The sequence below is a fragment of the Schistocerca cancellata genome, chromosome 1 (genome assembly GCF_023864275.1).
Source record: "Schistocerca cancellata isolate TAMUIC-IGC-003103 chromosome 1, iqSchCanc2.1, whole genome shotgun sequence".
NCBI lineage: Eukaryota > Metazoa > Arthropoda > Insecta > Orthoptera > Acrididae > Schistocerca > Schistocerca cancellata.
The window spans coordinates 825,243,504-825,269,494 of NC_064626.1; the positions used below are offsets into that span (position 1 = coordinate 825,243,504).

The window sequence follows — 25,991 nt, forward strand, 5'->3', positions numbered from 1 at the left end:
TAATAATTCTGGCCTGGTGACCACTGCCATTGAACTTAGGGAATGGCAGCAGAATTATGTTTAAAGCTAAAGTGTGACTTGGCGAACATCGCTCGGAGCAATTCCATGTGGCAGTGTGATATGGGACTGTCTTTGAAAGTAGGTAATTCAGCACTCAGTTTGTCAAAGGTCTGTGAGAGGGGTCAGTTTCCAACAAAGCTGGTATGTACTGGGTAAGATCCATGATAGGAAAAGTGATTTTACCATGATTGGATCCATTACCTGGAATGTGGCAAATTACTGCTGGAGGCACTTCTCATATGCTTCCCATTCTTCTACCATCTCGGCGTATGGTGGGGACAATGAGGACAACAAGGCTTCCTAATATTTGTGCCCCTCTTAACTGCTGTAGCAGAAATTGCTGTAACATGAGTTCCATCGACACACCTGGTAAGATGTCATGTTGTTCTGGTTCTGTGGTTATGTAATGAAAACGAAAAATGCCCACACTCATCACCGATTATGCTGTAACTCCCAACATAAAGAATGCATGTATTGAATGATCACACAATGGATACAGTGTACGGTGTAGCTATGTGGCAAGACGAGTTCAGTACACTTCTAGTTACATTACATAGGCTACAAACCTATCTCACTCCCTTCTCAACTATAGCTTCCCTTTCATGTCTGTAGACTCCTTTAACTGCAGTCAGGTTCCTGAAAAAGTTGTAGGTAACATACTACCCCTGCTACCTTAAGAATTTCAGGTAGCAGTGGTCAGCTGCTGGGATACAGCCAAAATGTTGGCCATCATTGCGCAACTGGCACATATGATGTGACAGTCACTCCACATCCAGTATTGCAAAGCTTAGCCACCAGGGGAGACACTGCAGCCAAGTGACCATGCGTAACAGCTGCTCAGGCATATGCATGCACCACCTGCAACATGATGTGTAGGTATGCAATAGCTGTCCAGCGATCACCCTCGATCTGTTCTTGCTCATCATGCTGTTTACTATGCCACCTAGAACTGTATTGTGCCTTTATTGCCACATAGCTACATCTTACATTACATCCCATTGCTCTCCCACCATTGGTTACAAATCCATCCCTGTTGTCACTATATGCCAAGATGGCAGAGGAATGGGAAGCCCATGAGAAGTGCCTCTGGTAGCACTTTGCCATATCCCAGGCAATGGATCTAGCTATGGTAAAATCACTTTACCTGTCATAGATCTCGCCCAGTATGTACCAGCTTTGTTGTAAGTTGGTCTTTCTCACGGAAGTGGCACACATGACTTTTGACAAAATGTGTCCTGTATTATCTACTTTCACTGACACTACTGTATCACACTGCCATGTGGAATTTTATCAGTTGTAAACAACTTAATCAGTCATACTGCACATGGGCGGCTGGAATGCAGAGACTTCGTAGGAAATGCTGTTTTGTGACTGCAGTAAATAAGAGGTGATGATTAAGGATGTAATTATTTGGGAAGCTCCAGATAAGGATGTGTGTGAGAAGGCTGTACAATTTGAGAACCATAATTTGAGGACATTTTAAAATGGAACCAGTCCTAAATTTCCCAGGCTGTGGGATGTTGATTAGAGTTTTGAGCTGAAGTGGCAGCTGTCTTGTCAGACTTCGGGGAGAGATTAAACTTTGCTGACACATCAACTGGCACAACAGTAGAGTGCAAACACTGCCACACTCTGCCTCTGCCTCATAAACAAAGCAAGAAGTCTGGGCTTCCTGACCGGCATTCCTCACAGGTGGGCACAGTGAGAGACGTGTTGGAAGGAAGGAGATATTGCATCTGTCTGCTGTGCTCTTGAGGGGGGGGGGGAGGGGGGGGGGGAGAACCACTTAATGGATATAAGTGGAATTTCGTCAGCATCTCACTCGACAGTGGCGTCACCTAGGGAACCATTAATCACACTCACTTTGTGCAATAATCTAATTCACCTGCAGATTGAAACCAATGCTATGCCTCTATCCCTTTTAAACTTTCAAATGTATCCTCAGTTGGGATTGTTGCTCTTTCAGTCCACAGCAATGTACAAAAATATCATATGATGCTCCACCTCCCTTGTGGTCCACAGCATCCATGCAAAGAACCTATTGGAACTTGACGTCGTTTCCAATTTTGGACATTTCATCCACGACTCAGTCCGCCTGGTCTCAGAACAAGTACCCTTTTGGGAATTGGAAAACCTCCTTATGGATTACTCTGATATTTCCTCTGGGGCTCTAGGATAAGTGAAGGACTTTATGACGCACATTATATTAAAGAAATCGCACTGCGGGATGCCATTAAGAACGAGCTAGATAGATTTACAACCTTGGATATTCCTGAACCTGTGTCTGCGAGTGAGTGGGTAACACCCTTGGTTAGCATGAAAAAACTGTCGGGGAAACAGTGCCTGTATGGAGACTTTAAGACTACAGTGAATTTCCAGTCAGGGATTGATGTGTATCCTACTTAGAAACCAGATGAGCTTTTCTCTGCACTTGAGGGAGGCCAGTATTTTTCGCCGATCTATTTCTCTGAAACTTGCTTACAACTACCCCCGGATGAGGAATCGGGCAAAGTTCTGGCAGGAAACATGCTACATGGATTATATTGGAGCAGACTCGTAGTTTTCAGGGAGGCCAGTGCCCCTGTGATCCTTCAGAGGTTCCTTGAGCAACTACTGCAGTACGTTCTTGACGGCGTAAATTATCTAGACGACATTTTGGTGACAGCAGTCGTAACGGGAGAACACTTAGGAAACATATAGCAGCTGTTCCACACCATCCCATCCCATTCCATGGTCCTTAAATGGAATCTTGAAAAAATCTCTCTCGCCGGCGAGATGGTGCAGTTGTTAACACACTGGACTCGCATGACCCATGTATGGTCATCCTGATTTAGGTTTTCTGTGATTTCCCTAAATTGCTTCAGGCAAATTCCGGGATGGTTCCTTTGACAAAGGGCATGGCCAGTTTCCTTCCCCATTCTTCCCCAGTCTGAGCTTCTTTCTGTGTCTATTGACCTGACCTTATTGTCAATCGGATGTTAAACACTAATCTCCCTCTCCTCCATCCTCAGAAAATATCTCTCTCTCTCTCTCTCTCTCTCTCTCTCTCTCTCTCTCTCTCACACACACACACACACACACACACACACACACACACACACACACACACACACACCTCTCAGCTATTGGCAGAATAATTAGGACACATTATCTTTTGCAAAGGTATTGAGCCTACACTGAAGCTGATTCTTAGGAAAAATAATGTATTGAGGTAAATTTGTCCAGGGGTGTCAATTGCACACGCGCTCGAAAACCTGTGGAAGAAGGGCATGCCTTTTGTATGATGGGAGGCATGAGGTCAGGTGTTAAAGACCTGCAGCAGGCCCTCCTGTCGGCATTGTGTTTCACAACATATCAGTGGAGCAAGCAACTGGTGGTGGCGGCAGATGTCTCTGAATGGGGCCATGTCCTGGGACCTATGGCCTGGGGCCCATCCTGACTCATAGAGAAAATTCAATCATGTTTGCTGCACAGGAGTGGTATTCACAGATTGAAAAGAAGACCCCCATGATCATCTTTGTGCTGAAGAAATTCTATCTGTGCTGACACACACAAAACATTGTATAACACACAGTGACCACATGCAAGACACAACAGTGTATCTCTCTCTCTCTCTCTCTCTCTCTCTCTCTCTCTCACACACTCATACGGATGAGAGAGAGAGAGATAAAAGTAAACAAAATTCAAATTTGCCGTTTATCTCTGTTGGGAACAAATGAGCCCTGGCAGTGTTAGGACACACAACAACATAGTTCACACTGTGTTTTGCGAAGTGGAAAGGTGTTTGTAAAATCAAAATTATGCAATGTACATTAATATGTATGTGCAGTGTTCTCAGAATGCAAAAGGAGGAGGATCAGTCACAACACATAAGAAAATCATGTTTTTAAAATCGAGGGATGTGTTAACTCAAGGATAAAATTCACATTTACATTATTTGGTTTGCAGATGACAAGCTATTGGTGCAGGACACTATACAGATGTTCCTGCAAAACCATATAATGTAAAATCTTACTAAGAACAAAAACTGTCCTTATGACTCATTACTCTAGATCAGTTACAACCAAATGTATCTTCACTTTTTACAGTTTTCAATAAACAAAACCTACTGATGATGACAGAGGTACCAAAACATGTTTGAATAATAAGAGAAAACAATGTTATTGCATAAAAGGCAGAACATATATACAAAAATTTTAACTGAAAACATGGAAGTAATACAAGAGCTGCAAATCCAAAAGATGAATAGCAAGATGCCCACCAAATTTCAAGTTTCTATTCTTTGCAGTTTTGGCAGGCCAGTGATGAGTGAATGAATCAGTTAGACCCTATTTTGCCTCCCTTAGCTTTAAAAATTGCTTTATAGTTTTTAATAATGATTTATTTTCAAAAAACTTTTACCAACAATTTCACCAAATAGTGGTTAAATTTCCAAAAATGCTGAGGTACATATTTCTTTATTTCTGACTGAGTAACCAAATACATACTTCCTATGTGCTAGCTTCAGAATTGCATTATCAGTGACATATTTACAAAAAACCTCTCATCTGTCATGTCACCCCCCTTAGGGGTGGATTTTCAAAAAATACCTTCTTAAATGATGCCTACAGTATCAGATCATCACTCTCTCCAAATTTCATGTTTTTATCCTTCACGGTCAGAGTTCAGAGAACATGTAACAATTACACTGGTGTATAACCACTTTTGAGGTCTTACCGAGTCTGTAACAAGAGTGGCAAAAACATGACATGAGGATGAAGTGCAATCTGTAAATGGTGATTAATTATTAAATTACAGAAATGAATAAGCTACACAATTAACTGTTAGCTTAAAAACGCGAATTGCCATGACCAATTGAATACAGAAACAGCCTGCTTTTTTGATGCAGGTATCTAATAGTGACGTTACTCTATACCCAGTTTTTGTTTGACACACCACATATTTTTTCTTACAGTAAAGATGGAATAAACAAGAATACAACCATTTTGTTTGCATTGGACGAAATTAGTACATTTTTCATCTGTAGCATGGACTGGAGCATAATACTTATTCCAGATATCGCTCCTTCTCTGATGGAAGGCTTTGCATCAATTAGTTTTTGTTTTAATTTTTGTCTTACACTCTACACAATCTCACAAAACGCAGCTTCAGTAAAGGCCATCAGACTCGACAATTGGTTATTTTGCCCTATCAGTGCTAATTTGCACCAGAAAGATCGTGTACTCTTCTTCAGTACTAACAGTAAGTCACAATTAGCCTTAACGCTCCTATCTGCTTGAGGAAGAGAGAAAGACTCAACAAGTATGAAGTGACTGCAGCGCCACAGTTCTCAGACTCGTCACACTTGCAGAGCTAGAGTAGGAATGGAGGATACCTGTTAGCACTGATGTAACATCAGCACCTTGACTTGTAAGGTATGCAGCCTGAACATGTGAATCATACTCACTTCATTTCTGATCTCTAGAGATGCCTGCGCACCATCTCCAGCACTGTGCACTGTATCTCAGCAGGTACAATTACAGAATTGGCTTCCACAATACCACTCAACATGCTAATACAGATGCTCTGTCCTGTCTCCTGACAGACACTGACCTGAAGTTGACCAAGATGTGATCTTGTGCTTCCAGTTGGATGAAGAGGCAGTGGACGCTTTTTGTGCCATGAGGGTCCATGTGGCTGCAGCCATGGCCGAGGACACCATCTTACAACAGGTACAGCAGTACATACAACAGGGGTGGCCATACTGTATTCCCAGTCAGGATTCCAACATGTTGTGGTGTTATTTCCACTTCTGCCAACGGTTAATTCAGGTGGACAGAGTTATCTGACTGACCAAGGATCAACAGTCTCCCCTGGTAGTCCCACTGGATCCTCTGTGCCTGACAATCTTGTGGCTCTAGCACCAAGATCACAGAGGCATCTTGCGAGCAAACTGCTCTCCCAGCGCCATGTGTGCTGGCAGGGCATAGACTGACAGGCCAAACATCTTGTCCACAACTGTCATCAGTGTGAGCAACAGCAAGTAGCTTCCCACCAAACGTTCTCACCCTGGCACACTCGCTCGCGCCCGTGGGAGCAGGTTATCCTGACTTCGTGGGTCCCTTCCTGGTTACTACCTGGTGTATTGTCCTCAGAGTATACTCTAATTTTCCATACATGGTCAACTGCTGGTCAACGAGTGCAGAGGTTATGGCTGTAGTGCTCAGTAGAATTTTCACTAGCCAAGGACTTCCTCGCATGCTGGTGTCAGGCAATGGACCACATTTTTTCTCCCAGGTTTTTGGCAAGTTCTGCTGCAGAAGTGGCATTCAACACCTGCTGTCTCCACCTTTGTACCCACAGTCAAATGGTGAGGCTGAAAGACTTGTGAACTTTAAAAACACAGATGACAAAGAATGTGGCAGACATTCCTGTAGATGAGCTGGTAACAGTTTCTGTTCCGAGTTCCTACAGGTCGACGCTGATAGGGGAGAAGAGTCCAGCTGAACTCCTTCATGGCTGTCAGTTTCACACACTCCTCCATATCGTGCTGCCAACTTGCGTGAGGTCATTCATAGCACTGTCTCCACCCTTCCAGCTGGACACCTATTTGTGGCTGCGGGGTTTGGACACCAGGTTAAGTAGATTCCAGCAGTCGTCCGGCAGCAGTGGGGACACTGCATGTTCTTTTGGGGGACCAGACAGCGACATGTCAGCTGTGGCGAGGGACTCGGCCACTGCCGCCTCCATTGGACACACACCATGGTGGTGCCACCTTTTGTTTCTCTTTCACTGGAGCCTCTGCTGTCTCCCCTCCTCCTCATGAGCTGTTCCCGTCCTCTAGTTCTCAGCTCTGTTCGCCAAACCTGACTGCATTCTCATCTCTTTCTGTTTGTAGGCTCCCCTAGATGGATTGGATATCAGAAGAAGATCAGGTTACGGTACTGACCATGCTGGCACTGCCCCCATCATTGCAGTGCTCTTCCATGCCAGGAGCCAATTTAAATGTGGAATGGCTTCCACTACCAGCATGGGACGCACCAAGACTCAAAACTGTGCTGCCGGGCAGTGACTTTCTGCCTGTACACTCATGTCTGCACGGACCATGAGCAGGTATAACTGGAGGGTCTCTCTGACACTTCCAAAGACATTGGGATGGTTCAGGACAATTCTGGACACATGGCCAAGCAGGGGTCTTCTAGCTGAGATGCCCTGCTGCTTACCTATGGAAGATGGGATGTGGTAGCCCACTGGGCTACCAGCTAGACGCTGTGCAACAGCCGACATATCCGATATCGGCAGTTGTCTTATGCTCTGGCACCTACAGCATGACAGCCACTCCGCTTCTACTGTTGTAAAGCATGGCTCCCAGTGGGAGACGCCTTGCCCGAGTGGCTACACATGACTGCTGCGTAGGCAGCTCCCAGTGCCACTTGTGATGCCCCTTGTATGTGTGCAATCATTGCCCAGCGATTGCCTTCCATCTGCTCTCTCTCATCATCTGTTTACTTCACTAGCTAGAACTGAACTGTACCTGTCTTGCCATGTGGCTATGCTTTACATTGTATACATTATGAGCTATTGTCCTGTGAGATTGTGAAATATACTTTTTCTGGGAGTGTCATATTGTGTTTTTTTATGTTGTGACTTACAATAATAGTGTATTCTACTCTACATTGTCAGACCTTTCCCTAAATCTACAAGCACTACAAATGCGTGTTTGCCTTTCTTCAATCTACCTTCTACATTAAGACGTGGGGTCAGTATCATCTTACATATTCCAACATTTCTCCAGGAGCTAAGCGAATCTCTCCCAAGGTTTGCTTCTGCCAGTCTTTGGAAATAATTTGTGTCAATATTTTGTATCCTGACTTGTTAACTGGTGGATTAGCACCTCTTTGAAACTGGGTTTTAAGTCTGAGGGTATTTCCATTGTTTCCCTATCATGTATAACAGGTGGAATAGTTTTGGCATGGTTTGTTTCCCAAGGATCTCAATAATTTTGAGGGAATTCATCTCCTTCCTCTTCTATTTTCTTAATGTTGTGTTCAGGTTTATTTCCTTTGCATAATCAATCTATATATTCGTTCCACCTGTCAGCTTTCCCTTTTTTACTTATTACTGGCTTGCCATCTGAGCACTTGGTAATCTTACAGCTGCTTTTGTTTTCTCCAAAGATCTTTTTATTTATCTGATAGGCAGCATGTGGCTTTCTCGTAACCATGTGTGCTTATGAAGTCTTAATATTTCCCATTCAGCCATTCCTGCTTATCCCTTTTTAGTATGTTTTGTCAGTCTCAATTTTCTTAGGTCTCTCATCTCTTTTGCTTGCGTCATTTGCTGCATTTTGATATTATTTTTCATTTTACCTACTACACTAAAGTTACCTTGCATTATCAGAAGGTTCTTATTGGTCCTAAAGGATTTGATTTTTTGATCCTTTGCTGTCATCAGTTTCAAAGCTACCCATTCATTTTTTTGTTCTATTCCTTTCCCCTCTTTCAATGTTTTGTTGCTGGATGCACCTTTGTTACTCATTACAACCAGTTGTTCTTCCAGTTTATCCAGGTCTCATCTACCTTTCTGAAATCTCATCAGTTTTTATCTAGAATTCATTACCGATAAATTACGGTTAGAGTCCACATTTGCCCTGAAAATGATTTGCTGTTTGAAAACTGGTTTTGAAATATCTGTCTGACCATTATATAATCTATCAAAAACTTCCATCCTCTCCAGGTTTGTTCCACATGCAAAACTTTCTTTCTGGCATCTTAAACCAAACAGTGATTAAATTTTGCTCTATGCACAATTCTACCAGGTAGCATCTTCTTTTTCCTTCTCTCCATTTCCTACTATCAAATTGGTGTCTTCCTACAGATTTAAATTTTCAATCCCTTAACTATCCATGTAATTTCTTTTATATCAGCATACATACTTTGTCTTTTCATGAATTATGGATTTATTACTATGGTGGCTTTTATCTTGGTGTCTTACTGCAATAACATGTTTGCTATGCTGTTGTTAATAGTGGCTTACTCACATTCCTATTTTCTCGTTCATTATTAATTCTACTTCAGCATTACTTCTGATTTTGTGTTGATAACACTTGACTCATCTGACCTGAAGTCCTTTTCTTTCTGTCTTCACACATTTACTAATTTCCACTAAATCTTAGTTTGGCCGATCTTTCCGATTTTTAAATGCTCCAGTCTTCCTACCCAGTTATGGAAGCTAATCTTCTGTGTTCCAGCCTGTAGAACTCTTAGACTTATTATTGCCAGTGACTAATGACTTTACTAATATTACAAGGCCTGATTGGGCAGGCAGCCAGACTAATGCCCTTATTAATACTGAAAAAGCTGCTTCCCCTTGTCCAAAACTATATTTTAATCTGGCCTCTCTGCAGATATCCCTCCGATGTGGTTGCATATATGGTATGGCTATCTGTATTATTGAGGATAAAAACTATTGGAAAATTGGGTGAAATGTCAAATATTATTTTGTTTAATCATTCCAGTATTATACAAGGAGAAGATAGTTTTCTGTACAATGTAATATTCTGGAAAATACTGATGTAGATAGTTTGCATTTCTTATCTATGTTATGTAAGATAGGAGAGAATAATTGTTGCACTAGTGAGTGAGTTTGTAAATTGCAAATTATGCGCAATTAGTCCCCCTAATATATGTGTTTAGTCCTCATCACAATCTTCCACTACTGTGTAATTAATTGATTATGTCGTGGGGGATATTTTAACACTCATGTAGAGTAGTAACAATGTCCAAGTGAAGAACGATTTTATGTGATGCTGACTTCGCAGTAAAACATCTCCCAAGCAAATCATAGACATGGTCCATAATGGCACTCTGGCCACAGCATTCAATGATTCCTTTTTCTGTATGCAATCTGTGTGACGATCTGTATTGTTATCCATAAAAATATTGCTGCTGGCACTACCAGACGGCAGAATGGAAGGTTGGATGTTGTCATTCCTTCAGTTTTTGAACCATCATATTTGGACATGCCAAACGATGTTGAGGTCTGTTTATTCACCAATGCAGATTCACAATACCTACCCATACCATCATTCTGCCCCCCTCAGTGTTGGATCCTTCAGCAGTTCTTATTTTGAAGAGCGTTTATTAAACACTTATTATATATGTAAAATTTAAGCTTATTCCTCAAAATCATGTCTAGAAAGGAAATGAGGGTTAAACAAATGAATAATGAATAACTTTAGTATGGTGACAACTTATTTCCACACCATTTAGGTGTAATAAGGGAATTTGTTACTTTTGGCAGATTGGCTATTGTGATAACTAATTCTTTTATTGTAATAAGAGTTCTGTGATAGATTGCAACTTGTCTGCAGATATTCTACTGCAAGCTTGTACAGAAGGTTAACAAGTGTTAGTGAAATTTTATTGTGCAATAATATGGTACTTTTTATTCAAACTATTTTTTTTCTCTAGTCCTAATAATAATGCATAGTCTTCCATGTTAATTGTGTTGGAACCTCAAGAAGCAAGTATATACTACATTAGTAGTACATTAACCTTGTCAATGTGACCAAATAGTCTATTGTTCTCTTGTGTAAGTTTGAAAAACTATTTCGTTTTTCAAACCTCAGAATAAAATTTAAGTAACAAGGCACTTGAAATATTTTTTAATGTAATAATAGTATTTTGTCACTGACAGAACATATAGGGACAGATTTTTTTTCTGTTAATAGTTGGCTCACTTTTCTGATCATGTCATGGAAATATTTCTAGTCTCTCATGTTCTTACTTGCCCTCTCATATTTCTTTCTTTATACCTCATTGTTGTTAACTGTGTTAATATAAACTAAACTTTTAGGCCCTCTGGTAGCAAATCTGCTTCAGTCAGCAGTTCCATTGGAGGAGCAAAACGAAAATATAGTACTCAGAGCACAGAGGATAACTCTGTGAAACAGCCAAAACTAGACTCCAGTGAGGGCCGGAAAGTTGCCAGTGTGTCAACATTAAATTTCAGAGGCAACTTATCGTCAAATTCTGCTTTCATTGTCAACAATGAAGGCTATGTGGAAGTCTACACTGACGGAGCTTGTGAAAAGAATGGAAAAAAAGGCGCTAAAGCAGGCATTGGTGTGTGGTTTGGTGACAATCACCCCTTGTAAGTGTGAATCAAGTACATTTAAAAAAATCTTATTACTATGTATATTTTGTTTTTAACCACTCTCTTTACATGAAGTATTCACAGTTCTGGATGTCCTGTTGTAGCTGGTTGCTTTGCTTCATCTGAAAGACTCTCTCCTTGTGACTATCCCTGCTCCATTACCACCTGGATACCTACTCATCATTGTTCATCCTACCTCCATACACACCAGCATTCCCCATGACCATGGCTTTGTCGCTGTTGAACACTTCCTCTCCCAATGGCCTTCAGACTCCAGACCCACCATCTCATTCCTTATACATCTAACCTGTTACACATCTACAAACAACTACTACTCCAATGGGGGGGGGGGGGGGGGGGGGGGGCAGGGGGGGGAGAGAGGAAGATATCTCAACAGTTCTGCAGCACAGCCCTAGTAACCCACATTGCATCCTCTTGTGCCATTCTGTTTATGGGCCACCTAGAGGAAAACCTTCCTAGCTTCCTAGGCACCCTTTGCCCGATTTAATTTCATCGATGGTGTTTCATGATCTGGACCCAGGGCCAGGACATCCTATCCTCATTCCTCCGCAGCCTCAATATTTCTCTTGCCATTCACTTCATCTGGTTCTACTCAAGCCCAACATGTCGTCTTCGTGGATATTGACTTCCATCTCACTGGTAGCTCAAGCTGTACCCCTGTCAGTATCAAGCCCTAATCAACAACAGTACTTGTGTTTCTACAGCTGTCATCCTTTCCACATAAAGAAAATCTCTCCCATGTAGCCTCGCCGCCTGTGGATGATGTATCTGCAATGCCAAAAATTCCTTTGTCCATTTTGCTGAAAATCTCTCAAAATCCAACACAGTGAGCAAGGTGGCGCAGTGGTTAGTTAGCACACTGAACTCGCATTCGGGAGGACGAGAGTTCAAGCCCGCATCTGGTCATCCTGATTTAGATTTTCTGTGATTTCCCTAAATCACTTCAGGCAAATGCCAAGATGGTTTCTTTGAAAGGGCATGGCCAACTTCCTTCCCCATCCTTCCGATGGGACCGATGACCTCGCTGTTTGGTCACCTACCCCAAATCAACCAACCAACCAACCAAAAGCCTTCACGTACAGGTACTATCCCCAAAACCTAGTTCTCAAAGAGATTTCATGTGCCATATCCTCACAAACCCCTAATGATCCCATTATTCCCAAGAACCAGCTACAGAAATGTACATTTCATGCTGGATTGGACCAATGAAACTGTGTCTTCACCAGAGCTTCAACTATGTGTCGTCATGCCCAGAAATGAGGGACAGCCTACCTACAACCCTTTCCATTCTTTGTAAAGTAGTATTCTGCTGCCCACCCAATCTATACAACACCCTGGTCCATCACTAGGCCACCCCACTCCCAAACCATTGCCAGTGAGGTCAGATCACTGTGGAAGACCCAGGTGCAGGACCTGCTCAACTCAACCACCCAGCACATCCTACTCCAGCCCTGTTACAGCCTCATCCTATTCTGTCAGAGGCCGAGCCACTTTTGAAAGCCATCATGTTATACACCAGCTCTGGTTCAGTTTCTGCACAACATTTTATATGGTACGGCCACCTAGCAGCTATCCACCAGAATGAATGCCATTGACAAACTGTAGCCAAGGACGAGTTGACTGTCCAGTGGGGGAACACGCCGGTGAACACAACATGTCTGAATTCAGTGGCTGCATCACAACTTGTGCCATGTGTATCCATCCTCTCAGCACCAGCTTTTCTGAAGTTCTACTCTGTACATCCTGTGCAGCTGTTGTCTCTCTCTATCCCCGATTTTCTAACCCACTTACCCCTTACATGCCTATCCAATCTAAGCTGTCAGCCACCTTACCCCAACCCCTTTTCCCATTTTCAACCTCCTTGCTGTATCTACCCACACCACCTGACACAATCCTTCAGCCCAAAATACCTTGCTGTGCTGTGTGAGATCCTAACTGTATATGACAGAGGACATCTATAAAAGCTAAAAAACGTGTGGTTCACTTTGTGTTATAACGAAGTAGGGGAGACAGAGTTATGGATATAATATGCAAGTTGTAATGACACCACTAAAATAAAAATGTTTTCCATTGCAGCAAACTGTGTAAAATGAACAACTTTCTCCTCAAAATGTGCCAAAATATTTAGAGTTCCCTCTGAGCAGCCATAGCGTACGGATCTCCGTGCCGGCACGTTCAAGGGAGCTCAGTCCATCAGTTCACCTGATGATGGCGACATGTTTGATCGCCGAAATATTGTGCCCGTTGGACACTATAGACCGGCAGCATACCCGTGGATATTTTGATTAAGAAAAAAATAAATAAAATACAGTAAAATAAGGGAAATCAGAGACCAAGGGTGGAGTTGTAGAGAGCCTTGCGCTCTCTGTCAAGCATTTAATTATGACTTGTAGAGTAACCATGTAGATGTAGGGAAACAGCAGTGTAATGCCATTACATAAATAACACAAGAGATGGTAAAATAAAAGGAAGGATTTTAAATAATGGTATTGTCTTTTGGCAATAGTTTACTTATGTTCTGGCTAGGAACGTTTGTTGACCTTATGATGTGACCCATATCTGTGGAGTGAACCATCATCTTACCGCCTGCAAGCGGATGTCTTGGATGTTTTTATTCTCATGCTGATGTTTTATCAGATGTATTGAGAGGAGCTGAGATACGAAAGCTGTTCATTTTATTTAGTGAGATAATTTTCTGTGATAGTGCTATCTTTTTTCTTTTAAGTGAGGGGCCTCATAATTTTATGAACGTTGAACAGAAATGTGTAAATTGAAAAGGTAGCTTGAACTATTAATAAAAAAGAATTGAATATTTCAGTTGGGAATGGATACTTTGCCTGCATGAAGATTTTCCTCAGTAGGACACTTACTGCATGAAATATTTTAATCCATGACTTCTTTTTCTGCAATATGTCTGATAATCCAATAGAAAGTGATTATCTTTTAAAAGAAATTTTTATTATCTTTTACAGAAATATATCTGAACCTGTTGTTGGGAAACCAACTAATAACACAGCAGAAATTCAGGCTGCAACCTATGCTGTGGAAACAGCAAAAAAAGCTGGTAATGAATGAATCATTTTCTTTTTAAAGAATAATTCTACCCAAGTTATTTTCTTTGTCTTTTTACTGGTGACTATAATTTACCTTCAGCAATATGGTAATTAAGAATGTCATTAACTCAGCTTTGGCAATAATGAGACAAGGAATGAGCCATACCAGCATGGCAATCGAGCAGAGTGACCTAAAAATAAACAAGTCATTAGTACTAGAATTGAAGGCTTTGAGTTTGACTCACTTCAGGAATGAACTGAGTTTTTAACTTTACCTTTCTATCACTGTTGGTCCTGAGCTGATTTCTAAGTTTAGTCTGCAACAGCGTACTGACAAGGGAACATCCCCATCGCACCCCCCTCAGATTTAGTTATAAGTTGGCACAGTGGATAGGCCTTGAAAAACTGAACACAGATCAATCGAGAAAACAGGAAGAAGTTGTGTGGAACTATGAAAAAATAAACAAAATATACTAACTGAGTAGTCCATGTGCAAGATACACAATATTAAGGACAGCATGAAGTCAAGAGCGCCGTGGTCCCGTGGTTAGCATGAGCAACTGCAATATGATCTGTCCGTTCGTTCATTGACGTCTCCATTCACTGTAATAAGTTTAGAGTCTGTGTTTTGCGACCGCATCGCAAAACCGTGCGATTAGTTGACGAAAGGACATGCATCTCCAATGGGAACCGAAAACATTTGATCACAAGGTCATAGGTCAACCGATTTCTCCACAGGAAAACACGTTTGATATATTCTATACGACACTGGTGACTGCATGTGCGTCACATGACAGGAAAATGTTGTCGACCCACCTAACTAGTACACTTGGCGAATGGGTAAAAAGATTCTTCTACCTTGCCCGATTTAGGTTTTCTTGTGGATGTGATAATCACTCCCAAAAAAGTGATGAAAACATAAGAGTTTGTCACATAAACTGAAAATAAAAAGTTAAACTTTTCACTCGAGGGAAGACTTGAACCAAGGACTTCTCGTTCCGCAGCTGCTCACGCTAACCACGGGACCACGGCGCTCCTGAGCCCATATTGTCCTTAATATTGCCTATCGTGCGCATGGACTACTCAGTTTGTATATTTTGTTTATTTTTTCATAGTTCCACACAACTTCTTCCTGTTTTCTCGATCGATCTGTGTTCAGTTTTTCAAGGCCTATCCACTGTGCCAACTTATAACTAAATCTGAGGGGGGTGCGATGGGGAGGTTCCCTTGTGAGATTTTAATAGCATGTGCCTTATGTAATGGAACTGCCATTGGGGATCCTCTGGTATGTGTGCACACTGGCTCTCTTCCTTGATTGATTGTATGCAAGTGAAGATTCCATTGTCATGGAACCTTTCCACTACAAAACTAACTATTAAGGGACATATTCTATACACCATGAGCCACACTAGAAAGGTTTTTTTCCCAAAACCGGTTTTTGGATTTATAACCCATCATCAGTGGCCTTTGATACAGAGGAACGAACAGCTGTACGTATATCAATTTCTATAAAATGACAACTGTATACATAGTCGCAGTAATATGTGTCTACTTACATTATGTCCTTTTGCAGCATACAACAGGATACAAAATCTGTCCTTCATATACTGTTTGTAGTGTATGATATTGCTGTCAAATCTTTGGCAGTGACAATTTCTGATTACATTTGACATAACTGTCACATAGTGTGAACATGGAACTGACATGTCAAAGAACCTACATTACATGTCTTTTGTTATTTCTGAGGTCATATTTATATACATCTGTGAAATGGATTCATATGTGTAAATTACAGCCTTTTGCTAATTGCTGTATCAAAGTAGAGTATAGAACAGGTCATGCCGAATTAGACAGTTTTATATGCAGGACATAAACTCCAAACCAAAATTATTTGGTTAAAACACTGTTGAAATTTTGTATATGCATCTTATTCCTTAGCTCTTTTTGTTTGTTAAGTATGTTGTCTGGTTGTTTTTGTCACATAGGTATATATTTCAATTTTTTCTAGAATATTTAATAATCTCCTTTTTCTGCTTCTTAGGAGAATGGTGATATTTTTGTTAATGTCATTAGCAGAATACTTGTATTCTCTTAAATGAGCACTGAATAGTGAGGGGTTGTGGTCATTGGTAGCCCTTGGATCTCATGTTACTCTTGGGAAAAGCCATGTATTGGTGTGACTTATGAACTTTACCGTACATGTGAAAATGTTTTTATTGTTTCAATCATCCGACTTAATATGATGCTTGTGCAGTTTCATCATTCAGACTTTAATAATGACATGTAATATCAAATAACTATTTTTTAACCTAGTTGAGAAACCTGGCATTGCCTGGGTCAGAATATATGGCACAAGTGAAGGCACGTGTACCATTGTAAGATAGAGATGTATACAGACATACCATAAGCACAAACTAAGTTGACACGAGCGGTGGCTGGTGGGAGTGACTATGAAGGCATTTCCTATTCTGGGTCGCTCCAGTTAGCCTCCACGCTGAGTGGCAACTTAGTTTGCATGTATAGTACATTTCATTAAGGATGTCATGAATGCAGTTATCCTGTTATTAAGGTAGTTTGGGTCATGGTGCATGTGGCTCTGGATCATTGTGATTGGCACAAATCCACAAAGTATGGAGCAATACTCTTAGATAAAGCTAAGTAATATATGACTTATGAACTTTACCACATACGTGAAATATTTCTATTTTCATGCACTGTGTAATGGTGATAGTCCTGACCTCGTGTTTCATCTATACTGTGGTGGCTGGAAGTGGGTGATTGTGGTTGGCAGATATCTCAGTATAATGTGTGATGTGGACACTTAATTTTCATAGAAAAATATATATTGTATATGACATTTGAGCTTTACCATTTTAGTGAATACACTCGCTTATACAGTCCTCACTCGGTTCCATCCATACTGGCAATTCATAATATTCTTAATGTGATATATGTCTGTATGAAGCTCATATCTAGAATGGTACTCATGCCTTCTCCAGTGCCATATATTCTGACCTGTGCAATGCCGAGTTTCTCAGCTAGTACCTTATAAAACATGCTATAATCGCAGAAGGATTCCCCATATAGCTTTGTAGAAGAAAGGCAAATGTCACCCCCTGCCCCCCCCCCCCCCCCCTTTTTTTTAACATGAGTCACACAGTTTGAAGAGACAGTGAAGATCAGAGAAAGTCAACATCTACATTGATACTCTGCAAATCACATTTAAGTGCCTGGCAGAGGATTTATTGAACCACCTTTAACAATTCTCTATTATTCCAATCTCATATAGCGCGCAAAAAGAATGAACACCTATATCTTTCCGTATGAGCTCTGATTTCCCTTATTTTAACGTGGTGATAGTTCCTTCCTATGTAGGTCAGAGTCAACAAAATATTTTCACATCCAGAGGAGAAAGTTGGTGATTGGAATTTCGTGAGAAAATTCCGTCGCAACGAACAATGCCTTTATTTTAATGATGTTTAGCCCAAATCCTGTATCATTTCTATGACTCTCTGATAAGGATCCCACACTGCGCAGCAGTATTCTAAAGATGATGGACAACCATAGTGTAGGCAGTCTCCTTAGTAGGTCTTTTACATTTTCTAAGTGTCCTACCAGTAAAACACAGTCTTTGGTTAGCCTTCCCCACATTTTCTTTGTGTTCATTCGAATTTAAGTTGTTGTAATTGTAATAACTAGATATTTAGTTGAATTTACGGCATTTAGATTAGACTGATTTATCATGTAACCGAAGTTTAACGAGTTTCTTTTAGCACTCATGTGGATGACCTCACACTTTTCGTTATTTAGGGTCAACTGCCACTTTTCGCACCATTCAGATATCTTTTCTAAATTGTTTTGCAGTTTGTTTTACTCTTCTGATGACTTTCTTAGTCGATAAACAACAGCGTCATCGGCAAACAACCAAAGATGGCTGCTCAGATTGTCTCCCAAATTGTTTATACAGATAAGGAACAACAAAGGGCCTATAACACTACCTTGGGGAACACCAGAAATCTCTTCTGTTTTACTCGATGACTTTCCGTCAATTACTACGAACTGTGACCTCTGTAACAGGAAATCACAAATCCAGTTACATAACTGGGACGATATTCCATAAGCACACAATTTCACTATGAGTCACTTGTGTGGTATCATGTCAAAAGCCTTCCGGAAATACAGAAATATGGAATCGATCTGAAATCCCTTGTCAATAGCCCTCAACACTTCATGTGAATAAAGAGTTAGTTGTGTTTCACAGGAACGATGTTTTAAAACCCATGTTGACTATGTGTCAATAGACTGTTTTATTCGAGATAATTCATAATGTTCGAACACAATATATGTTCCAGAATCCTGCTGCATATCGACGTTAACGATATGGACCAGTAATTTAGTGGATTGCTCCTACTACCTTTCTTGAATATTGGTGTGACCTGTGCAACTTTCCAGTCTATGGGTACGGATCTTTCGTCGAGCGAACAGTTGTATATGATTGTTAAGTATGGAGCTAATGCATCAGCATACTCCGAAAGAAACCTAATTGGTATGCAGTCTGGACCAGAAGACTTGCTTTTGTTAAGGGATTTAAGTTGCTTCACTACACCGAGGATATTTACTTCTATGTTACTCATGTTGGCAGCTGTTCTCGATTCGAATTCTGGAATATTTACTTCATCTTCTTTTGTGAAGGCATTTCGGAAGGCTGTGTTTAGTAACTGTGCTTTGGCAGCACTGTCTTCGATAGTATCTCCATTTCTATCACACAGAGAAGGCATTGATTGATTCTTGCTGCTGACATACTTCACATATGACCAGAATCTCTTTGGATTTTCTGCCAGGTTTCAAGACAAAGTTTCATTGTGGAAACTGTTATAAGCATCTCACATTGAAGTCCACGCTAAATTTCAGTCTTCTGTAAAAGATCGCCTATCTTGGGGATTTTGCGTCTGTTTAAATTTGGCATGTTTGTTTCGATGTTTCTGCTACAGTGTTCTAACCTGTTTTGTGTACCAAGGAGGATCAGCTCCATCGTTTGTTAATTAATTTGGTATAAATCTCTCAATTGCTGCCGATACTATTTCTTTGAATTTAAGCCACATCTAGTCTACACTTATATTAGTAATTTGGAATGAGTGGAGATTGTCTTTCAGGAAGGCGCCAAGTGAATTTTTATCTGCTTTTTTGAATAGGTATATGCCATGTACAAGCTTGCTGTACGACATATTGAAAAAACCTTTCATTTTATGCAGTGTGGGATGTCAAGAAAATGTTGCCAATACAATTAAAGTAGAAACACAATCACCCAGAAAATTCCAATCAAACCTATGACTATGTCCATGCCAAAAGCTGCTTGACAGTCAATTGAATCATTTTTAAATAGTACGATCTCAGTGAACTTCTGTCCAATGAGCTTTCAAAATTGAAAATAGTAGGTTCTCAATGAACTCCTGTCCAGATGCTGGAGAGACATTCGAACAGATATTTCCAGGTAGTCAAGTTGTTTCCAGTTTTAAACTGGGTACAACACAATTCAAATTCAAATGTAGGATGAACTGTGGTCTTGCTTCCCATTTTTCTTATGAACTTAAAAATAAGCAGCATCAGTGTGATGATTTGTCCTATGTCTTGATGAATCATTAGCTAAAATTGTAGAGAGAGTTCAGATGGATATATTTCTGATTTTTTTTTTAAATGTCAATTTCAGAGTTCGTACTGAGTATTTAAACAGTGTGTTTTTCCTCAGAGCTACTGTACAAGATATTCTTAATGGTTTTGTTGCTGGAATCTGACCATTTCATCCAAAAAATGTTCTTCAAATTTCATGGATGGACCTAGCGCGAATTTAAAATTTTGAGACAGAAAAGAAAATTATGGAATAGAATCCTGATTGAAGAAACTCATTAACATTGTAGTTTGTGGGCTGCATGTTGGTGGTGGAGCAGTGCAGTCTGCTCTACAAAGTGGGCTTTGGATGATTTTTTGCTAAAAGCATATTTTCACTGATTCTCCTGCCCACTGTGTGGAGTATACTGAACTGGGAAACAGTGTTTCCTTTAAAACATGTTAGTACTCAGTGGGTGGAACTGTGTTGTGTGTTGATAGAGTTTTGTCAATTCTGAATGATATTCAAACAATGAAAATGATTAATTATTGATAATATATTGTGAATGGATGGGTAAAAAGCCTTCTCACCAAGTGTTGGCAGGGGAACACACACACATTAGGATGTAACTTTCACAAGTTTTAAGAGCCAGCAGCTCCTCCTTCTGGCGGTAGAGTTGAAGGGAAAGGAAGAGGGGTGAAGGTAAAGGACTGGAGCGGTTTAGGGAAAGGGATGCAGTTTAGAAAAGTCACCCAGAACCCTGGGTCTGGGGAGACTTACTGGATGGGATGAGAAGGAAAGACTGATTCATCCAACAGAATATTTCTGACATTGTATACTTTGCACAAGTAAAAATTGGGTCACAGAACACTGTACTTCTAAACTATTTTCATTGAATGGATGCACAATCGTAACTAAGTCCTTAGACATTATTTGCATGAATATTAATCAAACAAATGAGGAACACTCTTTACAAGGTTGCCAACTGTCACTTAACAAAAATTTCAGTTATCTGAGTTGGTGTGTTTAATTATTGAATGACCATTGTATCAGCATAAACAAGACTTAAATCTAAACTGGCGTTTTTCAAAACTATGTCTTTAGAATTTGAACTATTTCTAAGAAAGTTTCAAAGTTGTGTCCCTCATGCTCCCTGTTTTCAGATTTTCAAATTGTTGCACAATACGGTGGAGACGTTTATTAATAATGGCAAAATACCAACTACAAAGTCTGCACTCTTCTCCTTGAACCTAAAAAGTAGGCCAACTTGTGTGACTTAAAAAATATAGATACCAGCATTGATTTCCAAAGCAAAAAGTTTATTGAAGTAATCAAATGAATAATTCTCAGATTCACAATTTCAGATTGGAGTGTCAGAGCTTACTAATCATAGTAATTGAAAAGTTACTAGAAAAATGCCCAACCAAGTACAAAACTTAAAGATTTCTCATCATTAGGGTCTAATATAATAACTAAACTAAAATTTATTTCTGAACCTGGCAATAATGAAGATTCTGTTTCTGCTTAACATTCAGGTTAATAAACAGTATCTTACTGTAAGACTTGAAAATTGGTGTGATACTTAAAGTGTAATCAGAATAATGTGGCATGCTAGTTAGTTTTTTGCTCACATATATTGCTCACCTATTGGATAAAGATATTTAAATGATGCTTCAGATCATTTATGTTTTGGTCTTACAGGAGTCAAAAAATTACTTATCCACACAGACTCAAATTTCTTGATTAGTTGTATTACACAATGGATAAAAAAATGGAAGAAAAATGATTGGCGTGTACAAGGAGGAGAACCTGTTAAAAACAAAGATGACCTTATTGTTTTGGATAACAAACTGCAAGGCATTGATGTGAAATGGGTGAGCCTGAAGAACCAATGCATAAAATGCTTTTTATTGATGTATTCACGATCTCATTCGTAAATTAACTAAGTTGTTTTCTTCTTTATTTGCAGAACCATGTACGAGGACATTGTGGTCTTCATGGAAATGAGATGGCAGATCGTCTAGCTCGAGAAGGTGCAAAACGATATGTACAATTTGCATATGATGAAGATTTTGATGATCTCTCACAACTGTAAATGATAATGTAAGTTGTTGCCAGAGAATTATGAAAGCATATGTCCTATTTGGAAAATATAGAATTCTTTGTTGCAGTCGAATGTGAAATATTTCTGAAATGAAATGTGTCTGTCTCTGAAATGTGTCTACCTTAGTTGTATGTAGTATATGCGTGTAGGGTTTCTTAGTCCTTAACCATTGAAACACTTTCATTTTGCTGTTATTTGGATAATGCTCCGAGGGAATCACTTAAAGAGCATAATAAAGTTGAGTATAGAGCTATTATTAACATGTACCTAGATATTAATTCCTATTGAGTCTCATGTAAGAAGCAGTAGAAATAAATATTTCATTTTGATTGTCATTAGTTCTTCAGATAAGCAGAGTTTGTGAGACGTATTTTATGATTTTTAAATAAGAGCATTTTTGCTTTAAGTTCGTCATATTTTCACACATTTTATTCACTGTGGTTATATCCTTGTGTAAGTTCGTCTTGAGAATTAGCCTTTGTTGCCACATTAAGTTAGAGTTGTTCCTGGGAATGGAAAAGTAATGTTGATGTGTTCTTGCATAAAGCATTACTGTTAAAACATCGTATTGGTCACCCAAAGCCACGACGGTTTCTCTTGCTTTGAACTTTTCAGGATAAATTGTCCTGTACTTAAGAAATAATCATCATTTTTGTGTTCTTACACATTCTGACTAGCAGAGGTCCTTTCAGTCAGCCAGGCTTGGAAATACAAATTGAAAGATGTTAAACGTGGTCAAATTGTCGCAGTTAACAAATAAGATTGCCATTGTTTTATGGCTGACAACATCTGTAATTAATATAATCAATCCCTGTGTAGTTTGATGGTGACTATTATAAGATTTGAAATCATCTCTCTGTAAAAGTGAGTCATTTCACCTTTTTTTATGGTAGGATATTTTGGTGCAGTGTGAGGTGTAACCTGCAACTTGTCCAGAGGTACATGTTCCACCTATTCCTCGATATTAGAAAAAGGATGATGGTGTAAAAGTCTCAGTAGCTTAATAGTAAGTGTGAAATCCTCTGTTTGAGAATGTTATAATTTGTTGGTACAATCCATGGAATGGGATGCATACACAAGAAATCATCAGAAGGCGACCCTGATTCAGAAGACGTGCAGCTAAAACTTGTGCAAGGTACCAAGAGGCTGCAGAAATTTAATCCCATTATCAGCATTAATATTATATGTTGCGAGGAGAAGAAACACATTTATCAGCTGAGGGACATGATGAGAACAAGTTGAAGTGGTGTAAGTGATTTTGCAGCAAATACGGAGAAAATTCCAGTAAAATAACATTGAAATACAGGGTGTTAAAATGGACCAACAGAAGACAACGAGTACCCTGACAGCTAAGTAAATAATGGTCAGCAATGAAATCAAAAGTGAAGTAAGAAGTTTTATAGGTTTCTGGGGAACTTTTACTGAATGAATTAACCCATCACGAAGCGGAAGGTGAGCTGGATAAACGATACCGGTGGCAGTGGTAAGCAGCTGTCGGTTTCAGTGCTATGAGTCATCACATCAGTCGTCAGCTACAGTGGTGCAATAAATCCCAGTGTCAGTTGCAGCCCACATCCCACTGGACAATGGCATCTTTTTCGCTGGACTGACCAGCTTCTCACCGGCAATTCATTGCTATGAGAGCTACCCTCTAGTAGTGCAGTGAGCCATGAAACATAAAATTTTGTTAGTGTGTGAGGTTCTTTTTTAATTTTTTTTGTTGGTTGGTGGTTCAATGGTTGAAGCTAGTGTATTTCAATTTGTAGGCCCATGTTCAGTAGGAGCATGGATACGATGCCAGAGTAGTTTTAGTTAGCACTCGGAAATCTAATTGTACTGATTTAAATAAGAAGGTCAGCTCTGTTGAAACGAATTTAAATGCTGTTCAAACCAATGTAAATAATAAGGTAGAAACATAATTGCATACCACTGAAACCGATTTAAGTGGCAGAATTAACACTCTGTGAAGAATTGAAGAATCAAGTTGATGGCCTGTCAAGTAATTTTGATGCTACCAAACAAGAACTATCAAATTACAAGAAGGTGAGTTTGTCAGTACGGAGGCCACACTAACTAAATACCTAAGGGTTTACATAAAGCACTGAAGAGCATTGTGACTTAATTAGATTTTAGTTAAAGGAACAATTTAAAGAAGTATACAAACAAGTAAAACAGATAGCATTTATATCTGATGAGGAATTTGAACAGATGGAAAAACCAAATTTCAGAATTGTGAGGTTGGGTAGAGGCATTAGAACGGGGTAAAGACATTATAAATGTAAACAATAACACGTTTTGACCAGTTTGGAGGAATGCCCCCAACGTTTTCTTGAGCAAAAAGTAATTGAAAAACTAGAATCTGTTAGTGCTGCACTAAATTCTTCTGTCAAGATGGAAGAAAGATACACTCAGTTCAGAAAATTGTGGGAAGAATTCAAAAAGACAGAAAATGAAATCAGTAAAAGATCTGTTACAGAGAACAATAGCCTGACTACTGCAGTAGTAAAAGATACGGAGTTGGGGAAGGTATGAATTTCTCCAAACAGTTTCCAAAAGTCAAACCTGAGGATGAAGTTCATCCTGTTTATTTTCTCAGTGTGTTTTCAAGATCATTATGCAAGAACTGGGAAGATTCTAAAAGGAAAGTTTTTAAGCTATATTTTCTAGTGGGGAATATAGCTGAATGGGGGACTGCTCATTCAGAAGATTTTAAATGATTGGAAAAGTTTGAAGAAATGCTGGTCACATAGTACATAAGAAAAACTGGTATTAGAACTATTGGATCCAAGACATTATAATTAGTTTGAAAGGTGGTTATAAAAATTATATTGAGTAGCATATTACAAGATAGAAATATTTAGATAACCCAATAGAAGGGATACTGTTAGTAGAAATATTGGTCCAACAATTACCTGATTTTGTGAGGAGGAAAAAAAAAATCCCTATAATAAAAAAATAAATATTGAAGACACAGTAAAAGGCTTGTTGATATATAATAAATAGTAGAAGGGAAGGTCGGAAAGTAACGCATGATAATTTTATTACCAAAAGGTTTAATCGGTAACAAAAAAAAGATGACAAATGAACTTATATCTTTTACCTATTTTGCTACATAGTTACTAATGTTGTCGTCACATTTCTCCCGTCATGGTACCAGTTGCAATATGCCCTGCTCATAGAAATTCATTTACTTGGAGTATAGCCATCTGCAGACTGCTGATTTCACGGTTACATCTGTCACAAAGTGATAGCCAGCCAGGAATGTCTTCTGAGTCCAAACAGATGAAAGACTGATGGTGCAAGGTCCGGAGTTTGTGGTGGATGCTGGAGCACCTCCTACCCAAATTTGGTGATTTTCTCGCAAACAGGTGGAGCAGCATGGGGGCAAGCATTGTCATGAAGAAGTTTGTGGTGTTTGTCATGAAGGACACAACAGAACTTAACCAACGTTTTAATGAAGACTGCAGCATCCACAACAGTCCCGTATTCTGCTAAGTCCACCAGTAACACACCATGCATAGTCCAGAACACTGTCACAAGCAATTTTCTAACAGATTGAGTCACTTCAATTTCTTTTCTCATGTTGGGGAACCAGTATGTTTCCATACCATAGAGGCCTGCTTGGTTTCAGGCCTGTAGTGGTACGCCTGCGGCTCATCACCAGTGACAATTCCTTTCAGAAAGTCATACCCTTCTGCAGTGTAACGCATTATGTGAGCCAAGCTAGTCATCATTTGCTGTCCCCTGTGGTGGTCTGTCACATTCTTAAGCATCTAGTGAGCATTAACTTTACAAAATTTCAATGTATCATTGAACAACATGGTTCACCATACCATAGGAAATGTTGAACTGCTGCAATAAGGTTGCAGTTGCACACTCTGGTTGTTCAAAATTGCTGCCTCAGTGGCTCCGACATTCTGTGAGGTTGCAGCTGTTGCTGGTTGTTTGGGGTGTGGTGAATCTCTAACGCTTACATGACTCTCTTTTAAGAATGAACACCACCTGGAGACAT

General features: G+C 39.8%; 1 protein-coding gene across 3 annotated transcripts in view; it reads left to right on the forward strand.

Annotated features, from left to right (window-relative positions):
* LOC126188558 (ribonuclease H1-like) overlaps positions 1–25,991 on the forward strand; it is a 211,126-nt gene that overhangs the window by 69,059 nt on the left and 116,076 nt on the right. For 2 of the 3 annotated variants that reach the window (XM_049930178.1, XM_049930170.1), the window contains exons 3-6: positions 10,897–11,193; positions 14,190–14,281; positions 21,577–21,749; positions 21,845–21,978. In XM_049930178.1, the coding sequence (XP_049786135.1) occupies positions 10,897–11,193; positions 14,190–14,281; positions 21,577–21,749; positions 21,845–21,970 (688 nt within the window). In that variant the 3' untranslated portion in view covers positions 21,971–21,978. Of the gene's footprint in view, positions 1–10,896; positions 11,194–14,189; positions 14,282–21,576; positions 21,750–21,844; positions 22,315–25,991 lie in introns of those variants that run through there. The other variant, XM_049930162.1, reaches the window with a different exon arrangement.